This window comes from Oryzias latipes, chromosome 21 (genome assembly GCF_002234675.1).
Source record: "Oryzias latipes chromosome 21, ASM223467v1".
Taxonomy (NCBI): domain Eukaryota; kingdom Metazoa; phylum Chordata; class Actinopteri; order Beloniformes; family Adrianichthyidae; genus Oryzias; species Oryzias latipes.
The window spans coordinates 15,980,615-16,001,813 of record NC_019879.2 but is presented as its reverse complement, the minus strand read 5'-3'; the positions used below and the strand labels follow the sequence as shown (position 1 = coordinate 16,001,813).

Sequence of the window (21,199 nt, the reverse complement as noted above, 5' to 3'; positions counted from 1 at the left end):
ATGGAGTCCTCCGAGGCGTCAGGCATGGAGTCCTCCAAGGCGTCAGGCTTGGAGTCAGGCTTGGAGTAAGTCTTGGAGTCAGGCTTGGAGTCAGGCTTGGAGTCAGCTGGCCTCTCTGGCGGGTCAGGCCAGCAGTCGAGCTCTGGCGGGTCAGGCCAGCAGTTGAGCTCTGGCGGGTCAGGCCAGCAGTTGAGCTCTGGCGGGTCAGGCCAGCAGTTGAGCTCTGGCGGGTCAGGCCAGCAGTCGAGCTCTGGCGGGTCAGGCCAGCAGTCGAGCTTTGGCGGGTCAGGCGTGGAGCCGAGCTCTGGCGGGTCAGGCGTGGAGCCGAGCTCTGGCGGAAGCCATTGAAAGCGGGGACCGGTCGGGGTGCAGCCAGCACCCCCCTGGGAGCAGGGACGGGTCGGGGTGCAGCCAGCACCCCCTGGGAGTAGGGACGGGTCGGGGTGCAGCCAGCACCCCCTGGGAGTAGGGAGCGGTCGGGGTATAGCCAGCACCCGCCTGGCAGCAGGGAGGGGTCGGGGTGCATCCGGGACCACCACTGGCACAGGATGAGGTGCATCCGGGACCACCACCGGAACAGGACGGGGCTGGGGTGCATCCGGGACCACCACTGGAAGGGGATGTGGTGCATCCGGGACCACCGCCGGAACAAAAACGGGACGGGGACGGCGGCGGCGACGACGACCCCCCCTCAGGGCAAGACGGCTCCCTGTAAAGTCCAGGTGGCTCCCACTCCAGGCATACGAGGCAAACTGGGCCTGGTCAAAATCCCAGTAAGACCTCGTCCTTTCGGCTTCCAGGCAGTAGGCCTCTAGCAGCCGCATGTCCCGCTCTGCTGGGTCCAGAAAATATGGCTGGTCCATTCTGTCACGGTGAGGGGGGCTCGAGAGCCGGTAGCACCCAGACGCAGAGCAGACAAGACACAGGTGAACATGATCAGGGCAGATGGGACAAGGAAGTAAAACTCAGGAACATGACCAAACAGAACACCTTTCAAAATAAAACAGGAAACAAAACCAAACATGACACAACAAGAAACAAACGCAAAAACCAAGACAAAACGAACTCAAACCATGACATCTGGTGTTTAAAAGAACCATGTTCAGTGTAGCAGGTGAATCCAATGATGATTTTCCATTTAATTTAATTTTGTTTCTGTATTTGATGCTATGTATATAGAATGGAGACATCTAATAGAAGGGCTGTGTGACTTTGAATGTGGACGTTTGTGATCTCTGCTAGAGACGTGTACTGGATTAAAGGATGTTGATATAGAAGGAATGTGTGTGCTTTGATCGAACCGTCAGCTCCACTCAATGGTCAAACAGTGAAGGATTGGAGGCTGAGTTATATGTTCATCCTGAGGAGATGGTAACCTGTATGGTTTGGATGTAAGCTATCTGGTTTGAAAAGGTTTGGTATATAGTAAAATGTGATGAAATTTTCATTTTAGTGGATATTTAAGGAGTGGCAGTGACATTTTAGCCAGATATAGAGCTGACGGATTCGAGATAATTTGATGTCTCTGTAACAGGGTGCAGGTAATGGTCCAAATATGTTGCATTGTACGTTTAACTGTTGGATGTGATTAATGATGTGTCAGTTTTCAATCTCTCAGACTGCTGGAACTTAATGTCATTGGTACCTGCATAAATGATGACGGTTGAGGCAGAGGGGTATTTACTGGTGAGATGGTTGTAGATGTCTTTGACTGATGCTCCTGAGATGGAGTGCGTGTAGAACCTCTTAATGTTGACGTGCTGGACAATGGAGTCTCCCAAGATAAGAACTAAGAACTGGGCAGTGCATCAATCCAGGGACCGGGGCGGGGCTCCCATTACGAACAGCCTGGGTTTGTGAGGCACCAGAATGCCCAACAGATGGCGATCCCAGGTGAAGGAGGATCTTACCACTTAACATGCACCCATCTGAGGGTTGACTTGTACCGGCGCTGTGGAGTTTTAGGTTGTCATAACCAGGAGAGGCTGCATCGTAACCCTTGTGCTATCTTAGATGACCCCACCCTTACATTGACATGTTATCCCTACCATGACAAAGGTGGATAAAGGTGGAAAGATTTCATGTAATCCATGGACACCAGTGAGGTTCACAAATCATTGAAGAAAAAAGGTTCAGCGCACTGTCTAGTGGGTCTAGATGACCCAACTCCCAATGGTAAAGTGCCTAGGATAGCACAAGGGGGAACAGGGGGTAGGTATATCTTGAAGTTCTGTTGAGGCTCGTGTGGCCACCTTAAGGGGTGTCATGAACATGGAACGTACTATTGTCGTGCATGGAGCAAGTGCATTGTGAAGTATTTGTAGGAAAAATGTAAGTGGCTCACATTTATGATGTATGGGTGACGCTGTCGTATGGTATCCTTATGAAACATCTCGGTGAGGTGCAAACACTGGCTCTTTATTGGCTGCAATCAAATGCTGCATGTGATACGTAAGCACATGTAGGACAACTGTACCACACAAAATACGCTCTGATGAGCTAATTTCCTCATTTTCCAACACTCAGGCTGTTTGCAAGGAGAGCACACTTATCAGTTAAACAGCACTAACAGGCCCCTTGTACAGTAAACAGGGTTTGGGGAGTTGACATAATGAAATATTTGTGCAATATAAGTTCATCTCAAATAATTCACCCTTAAATTTTGTATAACTGTTAGCTAGGACCTGTCGCCCACTGCATGCCTGTTAAAAATGTGCATGAACATTTTTGGCCTAGACACTCGCCAAGCGGTCTACAATCTTGATATTTTGTGTGGGCCACCTGTGCTCTGTACAGGTTTGCCTGTTTTTTGACTTCCCATATCCACCCTTAAGGGGATAGTTATGATGTTCCTTTCAGTGTTTTCCATTGACATCCATTTTATAGCCATCTGCATTTATCAATATTTGCATTTATTCATTCACTGCAGATATAACAACGTTGCATCACTGTTATACAGCAGATGGAACAGCTCATACTCCTTTGCTTAAAGCGACTTCTTTATTTGTCTTCATCTTATCAGAGCGATTTTTAGAGATTGTGAAACAAAAGTGAAAGAAAAAGCCTGGATTAAGCTGCGTTACATAATTTATGCTGGTGTTTAAAGACTCCAAAACCAAATCAAACTTCAGAAACCTATAATTACATTAAATAATAAACCAATACATAAAACTTACGTCTTTCTTGCAGAATCATGGGCGATGTTTACCAAAGCGTGGGAAGAATGATCTGTTAAATCATTTGTGTGTTGTGCAAATGCAGTGCACAGGTTCTCAGATTTTACAGAAAGCATGAAAAAAAAAGCATAGAAATGGAGTATAAAACTGATTACATACTATGAAGTCTTAAAAAATGTAACTTATTAAAAGAATTCAGATGTATTGTTTTCAACTGGTGCTGCCAGAGACAGCTGTCCAGGTTGAATGGGCCCATTGTTTGGACAAGGCCTCCATGACACAGGCCATTTCATTACAGAATGAGCCCAGGCGCGGGCGATGGATGGTATGTGGATTCCCCCTCCTGTTCCCTGTCAATGAGCTCTATTCTCTCCTTTGGGCTACCTGCATGTGGCGAAAGACAGCAATAGGGGCGACAGACTCTCAAAAACAATCTGGCACCCGCCATGGCAGCAACAGACAAAGAGAACTATTCAGTAAAAAAGAGAAGGGGAAAAAAAGGGAGTAATTTAATAGTGCCTGAAAACGTGTGGCAACATCACTTATCTGTTTTCTTCACTCAGGCACAAAGGTGAGAACCAATTTATGCAAGAAAATGTCTTATCTAACTCCCTTGTTTGGCTCCAATGCATTCTATCTCGAGTGAGACCTTTACTTGTAGACGTTTACAGTTACAGCAGCGTGGTCAAATGACCCAGGGGTCTGTGAATGTTGTTTCTGTGCTGTGCTCCAGGCTCTCTGTGCTTCATGCTTTTTTTTCAGAGCTGCTGAAACAACATTTTATGTACCCCTCGCCTTCCCCAACAGTTGCTTCAACCCCAACCCCCCACCCCCCAGCATCCCTCCGTCTCTTTTCCTCCCTCAGCATCTCAATGACCTCCTTGTGAACCCACATCCTTTTGATACTCCTGAAAAGATGTGATGTAGAGCTTGACTCGTGTTTGCATACCGATAGTCTCAGGTATTGATTATTAATAGAAACCTGGATGGATGGAGTCACTTTGTATTGTTGTTAGTTTAGTCCACCAGACAAAATCTGGAATGTTCTCCATTGTTAAATAGAGTATGAGTCCTTCTCAAATGATGGGGTTTATTAGAAAAGATGCACAATTTGTTGCTGCCTGCAAAGAAAAATCTTCTAATTACAGTATAAAGCTATGTTGCCCTCACCAACGCACGTTCAAGCTACTACTTCAGATGAAAAGTCTATATAAATGCACAAATGTGCGTGTTTAAGGTATCCCCGTTCAAAAATTTTGCAGTCAAGCAAGTTTTTAAGTTTGTTTTTGGACTCGTTTTTGGACATTGAACGTGCGTTAAAAGTTAAATCAATTAAAGTTTGACCAATCGGAGACTTGGACATTGTAGTAATGCATGAATGGCGTCCCTTATATTCATCAAAATGCACCGTTTGATATTTGGGCATGGAGGGGAAATTAATAAAAACAGTTTTTGTCCGGCTGAAGTTATGTGACACCAAGTCTTTCATATATCGGAACAAAGCTACAATAGAAAAAGCCTGGAGAAAGATTTGCGAGATTTGTACCGCTACGACCTTTCACAGTTGTCTTTTCTGGGCGGCAGATGTGCGCTAGTATTGGGTAGTGGCAGGCAAGTGGGTTAAATGCGTCACATGCCTGGTGAGTCCGTAGCTTAAGATATTTGTTCTTTGTTTGAAATGAGCCTTAACAAAAAGAAAAAAACAAGCCAGAAAGCACACATAAGGTAAATGAAATACAATAAAAGGTTTGGGTTGTACAACGGTGTAGTGGTTAGTGCTCTCGCCTCACATCAACAAGGTCCTAGTCCCGGCTAATCCCGGCTGGGACCTCCTCTCACTCCCGCTTCGTCCCACAGTCCCAAAACATGCTTCATAGGTTAAATGGAGAATCTAAATGGCCCCTAGATGAGAGTGTGTGTGGCCCTGCGTCATACTGATGACCTGTTCTGGGTGTACACAGCCTTTAGCCAACAATAGCTAGGATCGACTCCAGCAACCCTGTAAGCCTGAAACGGATTTCGTGGGTTTAAAATATGGATGGCTGGTTAGGATGTGTTTATAAACGTTTTTATATTTACATTTTTTTAAATGTGCATGAAACATGCAAAAGATGAACATTAATCAGCATTTAGTCTGTAAAAGTTATAAAAGTGGCTTTTAGATTTAAAAGGGTTTTAAAACTGAAAATCCTACATTTTAATTAAGAGCTCAATGAATTGAATTACCTTTATCACTGCAACAAGCACAAGTAATATGAAAGTGCCCTTTTTTAAACAGATAAATAATGGAATAAATTTACTTTCAGCAAAAGCAATAAGCTCAGTGGACTACAAAAGGCTAATGCAGGTTAGTATTTCAGCTGACATTTTCCTCTGCTGGACATGAGCTGAAATGTTGTTGATCTTCAGAAAAGATGTAATGAATCATGCTATTCACCACCTGCTGCTTTATACTAAACACCAGAGAATGAAAACATTTCGGTACTTCCCTCATTTCAAAAAAACATTAATAAAAATGTAACAACTAATAAAAAAAAACTTTTTCAGTCTGCATGCTTGTATAACTTTCCTTCAAATGTCATCATCTGAATCTTTTACTTGATAGTTTAGATGGTTAAATGCAGGACTGGCACGTGAGAAACCAGGGTTTGTGTCATGATTTGTATGACGTAACAGACCCAGATGCTGGAACCCGGGAGAAAACTCAGACGTAGAAGAGAAAACTACCTGGATTTTTCCAGATGGGAAAGGTAAGAGAGTCTTTAAAGTTCGTAACTTGGATGATGGATAGCAATGACAGCAGTCTTGCTGTAGTAGGAGTTTCCTTGTGACTGGATATGAAACGAAGCGAGAGTCGTGACGTGGCTGGAGTAATGCGTGGCAGGAGAAAGTGTGGCTGCTCTTGGAAAGGATTGGTCCAGGTGAACACTCGTGGAAATGGACCTGGGAGAGAGGCGACAAACGAGGTTAGTAACAAGATAGAACTTGACGACAAGATTAAACATGGCGACCAGACTAGGAAACCATTAGGAGCAACACACTGGCGATTAATACTGGGGCTGGATCTCCTTGAGTAGGCTGGTAGTAGATTAGGTGAGTGTCCACAGCTGGTTCCAATGATGAGAGCAGAGCAGACAGGGGAGGGGGAGGAGAAACTGCCAAAGGCACAATGACAGTTTGTTTCTCAGGGGATGCAATGAACTTCATCCAGTGTGTGTACTTGGACAAGACCTACTGTTCCACAGCCAAACTATGTAGCCACAAAGGGGCCCAAGTTTAGGTCCTTCTGTGCCAGTCCACGGTTAAAATGCAGTGTTGTGTCAAGATGGGCATCCGGTATAAAAATCTCTGCCAAACCACCTGTGTAATTCAGTGAAAGCTGCTGTGAAGGGAGATGCTGCATTTACAGTAAGTGTTAAAATTTCCCTCACTGTGATCGATTGGCCAAAGATGAAACGCAACAGCAGGAAGGACATGACCTCAAATTAGGAAAGGTTTTAATAACCAGAGTGAACAGGACCAAAGTCTAGGTAGGTTAAAAGATGCTCAGACACAGAACCCAAGAAGGCCACACCTTTTATAGAAGCTTGATGAGAAAGTATTGCAGCTGTGACTCTCACAGGGCGCCTCAGAGGAGGGGAGGGCATCCAGGAGAAGTCACAGCCTGCCAGACCTAATCAAAACAACAATCAGACATATCATGACATAACCCCCCTGCTAAGTCAGACTAACAGATGGACGGCAAGGTTGGTCAGGGTGTTCCCGGTGGAAATGGGCGATGAGGTCCCAGTCGAGGATGGGATGGTCAGGGACCCATTGATGGTCCGCAGGACCATAACCCTCCCAGTCAACAAAGTACTGCATGCCCAGCCCACTCGTCTGGAAGCTAGTAGGGCTTTGATCGTGTAAACTGGACCACCATCCACGAGACAAGGAACTGAAGGTGAAACTGGGTTAAAGGGGTGAATCTCTAGCAGTTTTCAACTTGCTGACATGGAACAAAGAGTGGATGCATAGTCTGCAAGAAAGGTCCAGTTTCACAGCCACAGGATTGCTGACTTGTACAAAGGAGTATGGACCAATGTAGTGAGGAAGTTACTTCTTTATACCCGCTTTTAATGAAACATCAGCAGATGAAAGCCACACCCTGTCTCCCACCTTGTATTCTGGGGCAGCCGACCTTGGACGATTAGCGACAGGATTGAGTCTTTCTTGGTTCTGCATTAACTGGAGTCTGTGTTCCTGTTTGGGAAACAGAGGGGATTGATACCTAGGGATGGGTATCATTAAGGTTTCAAGAGTACTACTACTCTTATTAATACTGCTTATCGATCCAGTATTTAATGATACTCTTATCGATACTTTTGGGGGAAGAAAACTAAATAAATAACTTACAAATTAAGAACATGAAGTGTTTTATTTCCTCATTATGCAACAATGTTTTTTTAACAAAACATTTTACTTAATACATTTTCCAACTTGAAAAGTAAAATACATGAAAAAATAAGAAAAAAGAAAAAAAAGAAAATAAACAGCAATGTTTTGACATATTGCTGTCATGATGTAAATATAGAACAAATTAAATTGTTTAAGTAATAAGATGATCCCAGAGAAAGTCTCTGCTGAAAGCTGCGTCTAAATCTGATGCCCGTGTTTCCATCCCTCTGACAGATTTTGAAGCCAATGCCCCTTCCCCACCTCTCTACCTGCTTTTTCTCTCTACCTATTCACCTGTTCATATCCTCTGCAGCAGCGAGTCGTTTTTTCCCGCGCCCCTCCAGTGTGTTCTACACAGAGAGTGCAAAATAGGGTCGTCATAACAGCAGGTTGACACGAAAGTCTGGGCCCTCCGGTGCAGATTTAATTAATTCTACACGTGCCGCGTGCTGTCTGGACAACAGCCCCGCCCCCCGTGCACATAAATTAGCCAGACAGACCTCTCCTTTTCAGCGAGAATAGTTTGTCCATAACAAACACCATGTTCGAGCACAAGGGTGCCCATCAATACACATGGCATCAGGACACCCTAGAAAGGAGGTCAATGATCGACTTTGTAGTTGTTTCAGGTGACCTTCAGCCCTGTGTCTTGGACACTCGGGTGAAGAGAGGGGCAGAGCTGTCCACCGATCACTACCTGGTGGTGAGTTGGATTCGCTGGCGGGGAAGGAGGCCGGAAAGACTTGGAAAACCCAAACGTACTGTGAGGGTCTGTTGGGAACGTCTGGCTGATCCCCCCGTTAGGGAAGTCTTTAACTCCCACATTCGGGGGGAAATTCAAACAGGTACCGAGGGAGGTTGGGACATTGAGTCAGAGTGGACCATGTTTTCCAATTCCATTGTCTCTGCTGCTGCTCGGAGCTATGGTCGCAAGGTCTCTGGTACCTGTCGCGGCAGTAACCCCCGGACCCGGTGGTGGTCACCGGAAGTAAGGGATGCTGTCAAGCTGAAGAAAGAGTCCTACCAGGCCTGGCTGGCTTGTGGGACTCCGGAGGCAGCTGACAGATATCGGCAGTCTAAGCCAGCTGCAGCCCGGGCTGTTGCGGAGGCAAAAACTCAGTGCTGGGAAGAGTTCGGTGAGGCCATGGAGAAGGACTATTGGTTGGCCTCGAAGAAATTCTGGCAAACCATCCGGCGCCTCAGGAGGGGAAAGCAGATCTCCACAGGCCCCGTTTTCAGTGCAGGGTGGGGGCTGTTGACTTCGACTGGGGACATTGTCGGGTAATGGAAGTAATACTTCGAGGATCTCCTCAATCCGACTGACACGCCTTCTTTTGAAGAAGCAGAGAATGCGGAACTTTAGGGTTAAGCTGTCTTTTACCCAAGCTAGAGTCACTGAGGTAGTCAACGAGCTCCTCAGTGGCAAGGCTCCGGGAGTGGATGAAGTCCGCCCTGAGTACCTCAAGTCCCTGGATGCTGTGGGAGTCTCTTGGCTGACACGTCTCTGCAGCATCGCGTGGCAGTGGGGACCAGAACCACTGGACTGGCAGACAGGGGTGGTGGTTCCCCTCTTTAAGAAGGGGGGCCGGTGGGTGTGTTCCAACTACAGGGGAATTACACTCCTCAGCCGCCCTGGGAAATCTATGCCAGGGTACTGGAGAGGAAAGTCCGTCCGGTGATCGAACCTCAGATTCACGAACAACAGTGGGGTTTCCGTCCTGGTCGTGGAACAGTGGACCAGATCTACACCCTATCCAGGGTGCTGGAGGGATTGTGGGAGTTCGCTTCTCCAGTCCATATGTGTTTTGTGGATTTGGAGAAGGCGTTCGACCGCATCCCTGTGGTATGCTGTGGAGGGTGCTCTGGGAGTATGGGGTCCGGGGAGCCTAACTGAGGGCTGTCCGGTCTCTGCATGACCGGAATAGGAGCTTGGTTCCGATAGCCGGCAGACCTGTTCCCGGTCCCCGTCGGACTCCAGCTGGGCTGCCCTTTATCACCGGTTCTGTTCATAGTTTTTATGGACAGAATTTCTATGCGCAGACAGGGGCCGGAGGGGTAGAACGGATTTTAGGGCCACGGTGAGGAAAAAAAATTCTGGCCAACGTGTCGAGTTTTTTCTCATCATGACGAGAACAAAGTTTTGAGAAAAAACTCGTTGTGTCGAGATAAAAGTCGAAATAAAGTTTCGAGATTAAAGTCGCAATGCTGCGCGAGAGAAGTGAAGCTGAGTCTTTCAGGAGTATTCAGTGTTATGGCTAATGTTAGTGAGCCAGTGGCTTTGTACTTCAGAGTTTACGACAGAGTTTTATGGCCACCAAAAAAAAAAGTAAATTTACGAGAATTTATCTCGTACATTTACGAGATTTTATCTCGTAGATTTAGGAGATAATAACTCGTAAATTTACGGGAAAAAATTCATAGATTAACAAGGAGAAAACACAGAAGTTGTCTGTTTTGGGAGCCTAGTTTGAAGATGAAATATGTGGAGCCTTTTGTGAAGCTTTATTAAAACAAAGAGATTCTGAACCTTTTTGGCGACTCAAAATCAGATTATTGTCAGTTGATCCGTCTTTCCGGGGTTCGGTGTTGGTAAAGCGGACTTTCATATGTAAAAGGAGCTCAGAGACACGTTTGGGTGTAGAGGACCGCTCCAGCCTTTATTCTCCTTTTCATTCACATAACCTGAAGTTCATCTGTCACCTTACGTCGTGAACCTGTCAACACCAGTGCGGAAGTAAACAGTGTTACATACGCCCCCTCCTGCAGATGAAGCATCCCGTTTCATCATTAAAAAACAAAGATGAATGAAAATAGTCTGTTATATTAGCATTACAACGTTGAAAAAGGCAAAAAGTGCTCCTCCTCAGACGGAAGCATCACACAAACATAGAGATCTGGTCTTTGGTGGAGGAAGAAAGGATTCAAGCAAACAGCTGCAGGGATACCGATGTCTTGATTGGGCTGCAGAGATCCTGCAAACCAACGATAAATGAATAGCATTTTAATAAATTGTAAATCAAACAAATGAGCTTCCAGACATCTGGAACGTTATCAATAAACATTCAGCTCACCTGTTCAACTATGTTTAGTCGGTTTGATCTGCTGCTGCGCGGAGTTCACCTGCTGCTCTGCATGCTCACTTGTCACTAGGGATGGGAATCGAAGCCCCATGAAGCTCTCATGGGGCTTCGTGTAAATGTGCCAGAAAAATGAATGAAGCATTTGGGGCTTCGAAAACCACACAGAACAGCGGCATCTGGTGGCAGACAGGACGTGTATCATCTACTCCACTAAGTTCCTTGCCCTTGTAACACTTCAGTGTGGAAATAAAACAAAGACAATGTTTGAAGATTTGTGAGGAAGTACTTGTGTTACATTGTGAATGCCATGTATAAAGTGAGAATGAGTGCTTGTGAACCAGGGTCTAACATGACTGGGTGGGATACATGTTATAGATTTTTATTTAAAAACAGAATTTTCTCCACTGTGCTGGGCTTCAGCCTGTTTCGTCTTTGGCCGACGATTTCGCCAGCTTTGGAGAAGATCCTCTAACAAGGCACAGATGAAGCTGGTGTGCATAAAAACTTCATTGCCAGCTTGTAGAGATGTGGGTATAAAACCTTGTGGGTAACCCAGTATCTCAGTGTGTCCTGAGTCCTTGGGATGTGAGGTTCCTTTAAGTACCTAGAAGGACATTAATAGCCTATTGTCATGCAGCAGTCTAAAATGACCAGAAGTTATGATGAGGATTCTAATCTTTACTGTACCTCTCTGAACCTCCACTGTTGCACTGGCAGTTGTGCTGTTCACCTGCTGTTGAACCCCCACATGCCTGTCCAGCAGGGCCCAGAGACCACCATCTTCCTGCTGACTTGAAGGACCTTCTCTGGGTGGCGACTGTGGCTGTGCCTCTGGAAGTAGCGCCTGCATTGTTGCAGCACACTCTTTAGTGAGTCGCTCTATGGCCGTGTGGGCAGAGCCTTGGCTGCAGAACCCCAGCTCTTTAAACCTTGGGTCCAACAAGGTTGCCATTGACAGAGCAGTGACCTTCTTCAGAGCTGACAACCTCTCATGGAGATTGTTCTTCAAGTTAGTGGCCAGTTTTTCACCAAGTGGGTGTGTGATCTGACCACACCTGCTTGAGATGTAATGTTTCAGCATTTTGACCATGGGAATGACTTTGGATGCTGACACTCGTTTTTCTGTCGAAAGCTCAACTGTGGCCTCTTGAAACGGTGAAAGAACGCTCAAGCAGTGGTGTATGGCCTGGTAGTCCTCTGAGGTGAGTGGAGGAAGGTCCGTATGGAGGGTGGCCAGAGCTGCCCCCAGTGGCTCTCTCTCCTTAAACAGCCTTTCCAACATATTAAATGTGCTGTTCCATCTTGTTTCCACCTAAGATAAGACAGCAAGCACGTTTTAAAGGAGAGAAGAAAGTAACACAATAAACAACTGCAAAAAACATGTAAAATCTTAAATAAAATAAAAAAAAGTTTCACCTCTTGTATTAATTTGTGCTCTGGCCTGGCCAGCTGTCGCTGCATCTCTGACAGCTTCTCCTTCGCTGTGGTGCTGGGTTTAAAAAGACCGACAATCCTACGCCCCTTACTTCGGATATCCTCTAGTTCAGGGGTTTGGGCAAGGGACTTTTTCACCACCAAATTAAGCATATGTGCAAAACACATTATGTGCCGAAGTAGTAATGTATTAGCACATGCAACCATGTTGGGAGCACAGTCTGTAACCAGGCCTGTCACCTGGAAGAAAGATTACAACATGTTCACAAATCATGTATATTAGGTAGTGGGAGGCCATATTGATGAATGATCTTGTACTTTATTGATCTGGCTCGCACCTTCCCTTTAATTCCCCATTCTTCCATGAGAAGATTTTTGGCCTCAGCCAAGTGAGCTGCAGTGTGGGTTTGGGGAAACTTCAGAACCCCTAAGACCACAGAGGCCAGCTCCACCTAGAATGAACAAAATCGAACTGAGATACATAAACCAAAGCATTGCACAAAGCAGCGGATACCTACCTCCTCGGTGATAAAATGGCATGTTACAGCCAAGTAAGCGTCCATGTTAATGGATGTCCACATGTCTGCTGTAAGGCTGACAGCAGAGGCCCTGCTAACCACATCTAAAGCCTTCTCCTTTTTGGCTTTGTACTTCTCCTCCACCATTGTCCTCAAGGCCTTCCTATTAGGAATTATGTAGGATGGGTCCAAAAGGTTGACAAAAGCCTAATAGTGACAAATAAAATACAGCTTATTATGTACACAAAAACATAAATAATGTAAATGCTATATAATATTAGCCACCTTACCTTGAAGCCTTTGTCTTCAACAATTGAAAATGGTTGTGCATCCATTACAATCATATCCACCAATGCAGAATCAAGTTCTTGCTTTCTTGACACTGCAAAATATACATATGAAGATAAAAAAAAAAAATTAATTGTAGAAGCTGAGCCTCAAACCCACAACCTCAGCATTCTCATGTCACTGACCTTTCCACTGAGCTATCTGTTTAAGTCCTTACTTTGTGTGCCATTAGTTGGATATATTCTTATTACCAATACGAGGTGGATTGAAGGCTTGATTTGCCGACTGCGGAGTTTCAACATGATGAACGGAGCGGAGATGTCGCATCATGGAGGATGTACTATCATTGAATGCAAATTCATGTATGCAAATCAAACATTGCACCTAAAAAAGAAATGGAAAGAATAAAAATGATTCCTTTCAACTGACAGACATACCTATAAAACTGACATAACCAGCAATGGCTACTAATAAAATAACGTTAATAGTGTATTACCTTATTTGGAGAAATCAAGTTGAAATGATCCCAAGCCACAGAACGTTTTTTACCGGGTGCCATGACGTTGATTCTTACGATACACGGGAAACAACAGAACTGGTCGGGAAACGTTTGGGATTCATCTGTATTTATAGACAACAGCGCGCCCTTCTGATCAAACACACCTGAGATCTGAAACCTGGTTCAGGTGAATGATGCATTTGGCGCGTCATACGTCATCAATCACGTGATCTGCGCTGGTTGACACACGCTTCGAAACATTGTGCCGAAGCACTCTATTTCATGAAGGTGAACCGCGCGCCGAAGCCCCGTGTCAAACGGGCCATCCCTACTTGTCACCCTGCGGCAGGAGGGGTTTAAATACCTTGGGGTCTTGTTCACAAGTGAGGGAAAAATGGAGCGTGAGATTGACAGGTGGATCGGAGCGGCGTCCGTAGTTATGTGGTTGCTGTATCGGTCCGTTGTGATGAAGAGAGAGCTGAGCCAAAAAGCAAAGCTCTCGATTTACCAGTTGATCTTTATTCCAATACTCACCTATGGTCATGAGCTATGGGTCATGACCGAAAGAATAAGGTCCCGAATAAAAGCGGCTGAAATTAGCTTCCTCCGAAGGGTGGCTGGGCGCTCCTTTAGAGATAGGGTGAGAAGCTCGGTCACCCGCGGAGAGCTCGGAGTAGTACCGCTTCTCCTCCACATCGAAAGGAGCCAGTTGAGGTGGCTCGGGCATCTAGTCCAGATGCCTCCTGGACGCCTCCTTGGAGAGGTGTTCCAGGCATGTTCCACTGGGCGGAGGCCCCGGGGAAGTCCCAGGACACGCTGGAGAGACTACGTCTCTCGGCTGGCCTGGGAACGTCTCGGGGTCCCCCAGAGGAGCTGGAGGAAGTGGCTGGGGCGAGGGAAGTCTGGGCATCTCTGCTTAGACTGCTTCCCCCGCGACCCGGTCCCGGATAAGCGGAGGAAGATGGTTGGATGGATGGACAGTTCGCTCGCTGCCTCATCAGTGACAAGCGGGGATCTTAGGCAGTTAGTCTCTGCATTAGAAGCGTCAAAGAAAAAAGTGTGCAAAGTTGCGCAAGCAGGGTCACGTACTGTGCTGTGTTCATTTTGATAGCAGCCTTCTGCTGCGAGCTCCGCAAAGAAGGAAAGTGGGACAGGTTGCCGTTTTGAATGTACACTTTGAAAAGCTTCAACTTGTTAATAAAGGAGACAATTTGTGTCAGATTAGGAAGTGACTTGCCATTCTATTCAGAAAAAAAGTAAGAATCTTCCTATTCTTTCAGAAACGTCCTGTGTTTATCTTTATACTCTGAATTAAGCAATTTTTACCATGAGGGTAACAGTCTGCATGTTCATTTATTTATTTTTTCCGGCATGGGGCGTAACCTGCGCAAATGATTGGCGGTCACTTATGTGTCGGGAGCAGCATCAAAACACACACTGCCAGATTACTTTTATTATTTATTTTTAATACCCTCTGATGGATTTGAGTGTAGTTTATGAGGGAAATAACTATGAAATGAAGCACAATATAGAAAACATAGTAACAACCCAGCTGGTTCGTCACTGTAGCCGAGCTGCTAATAAATTAGCTGCATTGGAGGACTGCCCGTGCCCCATACCCAGCACAACTGTGAACAGTCTCAGAGAGAGAGAGAGGTATGCAGAGGAGCAAATAGCATATTCTCCTTTCTGGCATCAACACCCATGTATTTATGCACACCCCAAACAGCCAAACAGTATGGAATTCACTTCTGCTCACAACCCCCTCACTCATGGTGAGGAACTTTACACCCAAGATTCCCCACTTCCCATGAGTCTTAGGTGTTGAAGGCGGGGCTAACCCCCAGGTCGCCACAATGTCATGAGACGCAAAGAGCCGCATGCTTATTGGCCGAGAGCCGCATGCGGCTCGAGAGCCGTGTGTCCGCCACCCTCCTTCCAAAATGCAGTTATTAACTGTGGACCACGATCAGAGGTGATGTTTTGTGGGAGGGCATGCAGATGGAAAAAATGTTGGGTAACGAGCACAGGTAGCTTCTTGGCTGATGGTAGTTTCTGCAAAGGTATGGCAGTTTAAAGAATCTGTCAATAACATATTAACAGTTTTACCTCTAGAGTTGCGCAGACCAGTTATAAAGTGCATAGCTACATGGGACCAAGGTCTGGAAGGCACAGGTAGAGGGTGCAACAATCCAGCAAGAGAGGGTTAAGACGCTTGGCAGTCCGGATATTCTCCGTGTTCTTATGACCAGTCCAGACCAAGAACGGCTGCTCATCCCCCTCCAACCAATGACGGCATTCCTTAAGGGCCAGTTTTATTGCCAGCAGTTGTCTTTTCCCCTATGCCGTAGTTTCTCTCTGCAAAAGTGAGTTTGCAAGAGAAATACGCACAGGGATGGACTTTGTTATCAGACCCTCTCTGTGACATAACAGCCACCACCCCAGAATCAGATGCATCTACCTCCACAATGAATTGTTTGGAGGGATTATGCTGAGTCAGAATAGGAGCTGTAGAGAAACATCTCTTCAGCTAGGTAAACGCCTTATCAGCCCCCTCATCCCAGACAAAATGTACCTTAGCTGATTTGAGTTTATGGAGGAATGCAGCAACGCCACTGAAGCCTCTATGTAGTGCCTTTAAAAATTAGCAAACCCTAGGAAGCGCTGCCGTTGTGTATCCAGGAGGAACAGGCTACTCTAGAACTGCTTTAACTTTAGCACTGTCCATAGGCAAACTCCCACCACACCAAGGAAACGGGTTTGTGTGATGTGGAACTCATATTTCTCAGCTTTACAGAATAGCTGGCTCTAGAGGCGCTGGAGAACGGCTTTGATGTGCTGCACATGGGTGTCGAGATCTGGGGAGAATATCAGTGTATTCTCAAGATACACAAGTACAAACTTGTTAATCATGTCTTTTAAGACATCATGAACCAAACATTGGAATACTGCGGGACCATTAGTAAGGCCCAGAGGCATCACCAGCACAGGCACTAGAACGGAGCAGCGGAACACCCACAGGATGTGATGGACAGAAGCCTGTGTTGCTGCATTGCTCCTGACCCTGTTCTAGCATCCCCTGAATACTCATGGCCAAGTCGATCAGCCTCTCTTTCCTTGAATGCACTGGAGAGGCCCCAAAGAAAGACATCCACCAGTGCGTCGTCCTGGCCAGCTGGTCCTGGCAGCCAGAGTCTGGAACTCTATGTCATAATCGGAGACGCTGCGGACTCCTTGCTGGAGACGGAGGAGCTCTGAAGCGGCAGCTCCTGGGGTGTGGTCGAATGAAACACCGTGACGGGTTGGGTGGAGAATGCTCATAAAGAGCAGTACAGCTCGGCTCCGTGGTCCCACTCTGTCAAACCCCATTGCTTGGCTTGGTCCGTCAAAAAGCTCAGAGCGAAAGCCACTTTGCTCTGCTCGAAGGGGAACTCGTTCGGATTGAACTGAAAATGGAGGCGACAGGAGGTGAGAAATGCCCGCCAGTCCTCAGCAGTCCCATCAAATGACTCTGGTGAACCAAGCAGGGTCAGAACAAAAAGATAAGGAGACGGAGATTGGGGAGCTTGCCCTTTTGACATTTTGTTGTTAGTCCTTCTCTCAGAAAACATGTATATTCCTGTTAAGTTCCTTTTTGTTAGCGTGTTTTTCCATAGATTTATTCTGACCAGTAGTTTCTTATGTTTCCCATTGGACTATAAACAGAAAAAGATTAAGCCTAAACATATTAACTTCTTGTTACTTCTCCCAGATAAACATTGTTCTGAAATTGAGCAAATAAGGGGTAAAAAAAAAAAATTGAGCCCGCTCATGGGTATACCCTAACACAACAGTTTCCAACCTGTTTTGCGCCATGGACCGGTTTGACGTCAAACAAAATTTTCACGCACCAGCCTTTATGATATGGCGGATGAATATTGTAGTAGTAATAATTGTGATGTAAAAATAATGCTGGGCAGGCTCCATGCTCCCCTCTGTTCCCCCTGCTCATGCTGAACTGTGCGTGAAGAATTATTATCATTAATATTGTGGTAGTGCTGCAAGGAAGGAGCTTTTATTTTGACATGCATGACTTTGTACATTGCACAGGTCTCATTATCCTCTCCCCTTCACACACTCATGGTGCATAAAAGAAGAAATTTCTAATAAATGTAGCTTTCTTTTTTTGGAAGTCTTTTGTCTCCTGGCTGGCCCTTTTCCCCCTTGGCAAAGAAACTTTCCAAAGATGTTTGTTTTTTACTCATTTTGCTAGCTCCCAGGTTTTATTTGAGTGGTAACCTATCACGTGACCAAGAAGAGCGCTTTGTCCTGCGTCAAGAGTGACATAGACGAATGTAACAGAGAATCAGGCTATTTTTCAAAATAAAACATCTTTCAGATTCTGAAATAAATAAACTGAAGTAATGTAAGTTATTTATTCTTTCTGTGCGGCCCAGGGCCCAGGGGTTGGGGACCACTGCTCTAACCGACCCAGATAAAATATTTGTATATGGACACACACCTAACTTTAACAAATTTTTCTCTTGTTATTAATCAAAAGTACACGGTCATACCACATGAATTCATCAACAAACTTAATACAAGGCGTTTGGCTTCTCAATGTGTTACTGGATCATGAACACTAAGAAATAAACCCCAACAAGTGAGGATTTATTGTTACTTTCCATGCAGAGTCTGATCCTTTACAGAAGTACCGTAACTTGACACCAGTTTTTATGTCGCAGCAGGTTTGACTGTGGAGCCACCACATGTTGATGTTAAATGGTTCAGTCTCCTCCCCCTCGCTAATGTTCACATTTCACCCTTGCTGTTGCAAACTTTTCCCTCACTGCCTCCTTTAAACAAACCATCAATTCACTGCAGTTACAGTACACACGCTTGGAGTTCCGGTCATCACCACGAGGTCAACAAACAGCAACTTTGATACGTCTGAACGATTAGGCAACCCTAAATACTTTTTTTTGTTTGTTATTATTGCTGTGGAAGCAAGACTTTTGTTTTGTTTTGTTTTTAACGTGTCACACATTCTCACTGAGGGGTCCCACCGGTTACACTTGTTTTGGTTGCGTGATGCCAAAATGCTCTGTCGATGGTGCACATCAAGACTGAAATTCTGACTGTCAAGCAGGAAAATAATTCCAGACACATGGCTGCACGCAAACCAACCACCTCTTTGTTTGTTGAATTAGACTACATAGTTTCTAATAAGAAGTACTCCAACTAAAACTCTGGTTTTGTATTTGTTGTTTTGCATAGTGATACTTGGCAGTGCATTTTTTTTATCATTTACAACATTATACCATTTCCTATAGTGTAAAAAGTGTTTTATATCTCTCATTTAAGTGTTTACAACAAGGGCTTGGACTTTTTATTAAGTATTTTGATGAGATCTAACAAGAAAATGATACAGAATTGAAAAGTCTCACTCCGATCATCTTTTGATCTATTGTAAAAGTGTTCCTAAAGGTCTTTAATTATGATTATGCCGTTTTTCTTTTTTTGTGGATGGGACCGTTGTCTCAGAGCAACGCCCCTCTTATCCTCCTCATTGCTGAGAGCTCTCTGTTTACACACTCTCCTGCTAACTTACAGCGTCTCACGTCCCCAACCTGGCATTACCGGTGTGGGTACCGGATGTTCTCGGGTTGCCGGATGTTCTCGGGGTCCTTCGACCAATGATGACGTCACACTATTTGATTGGCTGTAAGTTGCCACGACCAATGAGTTAACGTCGCTAAGTTTTTTTAAAAACTTTATTGACAATTGCGGTATCATACATTAACAATGACATTAACGTTAACAACGAACAATAACAATGTAATGAATATTGCTTCGAAGATCAGTCACCATTGCCAAACATAACATATTAACATAGAAAATAAAGAATAGAGGGGAAAAAAAGAAACAATGAACATGACACACAAATAAATAAAAACATAAGTAAAATAAAATAAAGGAACATAGAAAAAATCTAAATAGTCTAATACTAGTTAAGTTAGGGGTACTCGTGAAGTTTGTATTTCTGAACAAAACTAAGCAATTTCAAGCCATTCTTCTTTTTCATATAATGAAGTGATTGAAAGTAAAAACAGAGCTCTTTATTAAATGTTATAAAAAGTGGTTTGGTCTTCAAAACTTGACCTCACCAAGATGGCGGTGCTCTCCTCCCATGAGGAACCACGTGATGTCTCCTCTAGTGATAAAACTCATTGGAAGGACACCGAAGGACCCCGGGAACATCCGGCAACCCGAGAACATCCGGTACCCACACCGGTGCAACAAAAATGTTCAGCAATATTGGAGTTGATTCTTCACGCACAGTTCAGCATGAGCGGGGAGAACAGAGAGGAGCATGGAGCCTGTGGCCTGCCCAGCATTATTTTAACATCACAAATAAGCTCTTTTCTAAACAGTTTTTTTTTGGTTTGATTCTGATTCACAATGATTTGAATAAAGAAATACTCAGAAGTACAATTTTGGGCTTAGTGGTCTTTTATTTTTGTCGTCTATCATCAGAGGAATGCTACAGGAACTTGTTAAAACACGCAATTGTCATCGGAGTGGGTCTTTAACTGGTTAATGTAGATGTGTGTAATCAGTTTTTGCTGCTGATTCAATGACTTTAGTGATTTAAAGTGATATAAAGAGTTTAGTAGACTTTTTAGTTCTTCACATGTTGTGCTAATAAGATTCTTTCTAAGTTTCATGAAAGTAAATATTGTTACAGTAGTGAAACGTGCCTATTTTCAATTATTATTATCTGTTTCTTCATTATGATTTGCCTGTCAAGATGGAGAGTCCATTCTTGTTCCTGTATTTTGTTAAATACATTTCTCTCAAAAGTGTGACTTATACTTCAATGTGACTTATGATTTTCTTTTCTTTTTGTTGCACACTTGAAAGGATAACCCAGACAAATGTGTTGTTTTTTTTAAAGTTAGCCTTTAGTGAGTAGCTGGAACAGGCACAGCACACAGTCTACTTCTGTTTGTGTGTCTCATTAAACAGGCTCAGTAAATGCTGCTCTTCTGGCCTGCTTAGTTCTTTTACATTTGTTTATAAAATCAAACATCAATAATACCCATCTCATTCCCGTGTAATTATGGTGTTAACCACATTTTCAGAACTTTAACTCCACCAATGCTAACTCGTTCCTGTTCGCCCGTTAGCTTTAGCTTCTAAGTGCTAGCAATCTCGGTCATTCCGTTTCAAGGAATCACAAATGAATAACGACACAAACAATATAAACAACTGCTAAATTCCGGTATTATCTTCGATCTGGTGGTTAATTTACTGTCTCTGTTTCACCGTTATTACCTGGAAAGCAAACAGCACACAATCAACTTCTGTCTCCGTGTCTCATTAAACAGGCTCAGTAGAGGCTGCTCTTCTGGCCTGCTCCCTAAAGGAAATGTCTCCCTTGTGGTGAGACAGAAATGCTGTACTTTCTTCAGTAAGCTGAGTGCTGTTTATTAATCATGCGCATCACTGATTTTTCCATAAAAAAAGAAAAAAAACAGAAAAATATGGGGGTATGTGACAAATATGTAACAAATTTAGCAACATTTCTTCCTTTCCTTTACATTTCTGATGCATCTTTGGCAACTGCAACTTACTCTGGAGCGACTTACAGGCCGAAAAATATGGGATTGAGTTGCAGCAGTTGAAACAGTTTCCAGTTTATTCTTTTCAAAAAAGAACAAACATGACTCATGTGTGCGTGATGTGCCCGAAAGGCTGGCACATTAGAGCTTGTGTGATTATGGA

General features: G+C 44.6%; 1 protein-coding gene across 1 annotated transcript; it reads right to left on the bottom strand.

Moving 5' to 3' along the window:
- Positions 1-312: 312 nt before the first annotated feature.
- On the bottom strand, positions 313-13,678 carry LOC105357469 (zinc finger BED domain-containing protein 4-like). The gene is made up of 10 exons (XM_023951147.1): positions 13,430-13,678; positions 13,185-13,317; positions 12,936-13,027; positions 12,646-12,852; positions 12,466-12,579; positions 12,110-12,367; positions 11,381-12,005; positions 1,646-1,774; positions 745-832; positions 313-610 (listed from the first exon to the last, which is right to left on the bottom strand). The coding sequence occupies exons 1-10, from the start codon at positions 13,490-13,492 to the stop codon at positions 313-315; spliced, it is 2,007 nt and encodes a 668-aa protein (XP_023806915.1). The 5' UTR covers positions 13,493-13,678.
- Positions 13,679-21,199: the final 7,521 nt, after the last annotated feature.

What these genes read in the sequence shown, in the direction of transcription:
- LOC105357469 (XM_023951147.1), bottom strand. Translation starts at nt 13,492, where the DNA reads ATGGCACCCGGTAAAAAACGTTCTGTGGCTTGGGATCATTTCAACTTG. An exon ending in GCCATTTTATCACCGAGGAG is followed by an intron (nt 12,580 to 12,645) that starts GTAGGTATCCGC and finishes TGTTCATTCTAG; the next exon opens with GTGGAGCTGGCCTCTGTGGT. An exon ending in AGCACAAATTAATACAAGAG is followed by an intron (nt 12,006 to 12,109) that starts GTGAAACTTTTT and finishes GTCTTATCTTAG; the next exon opens with GTGGAAACAAGATGGAACAG.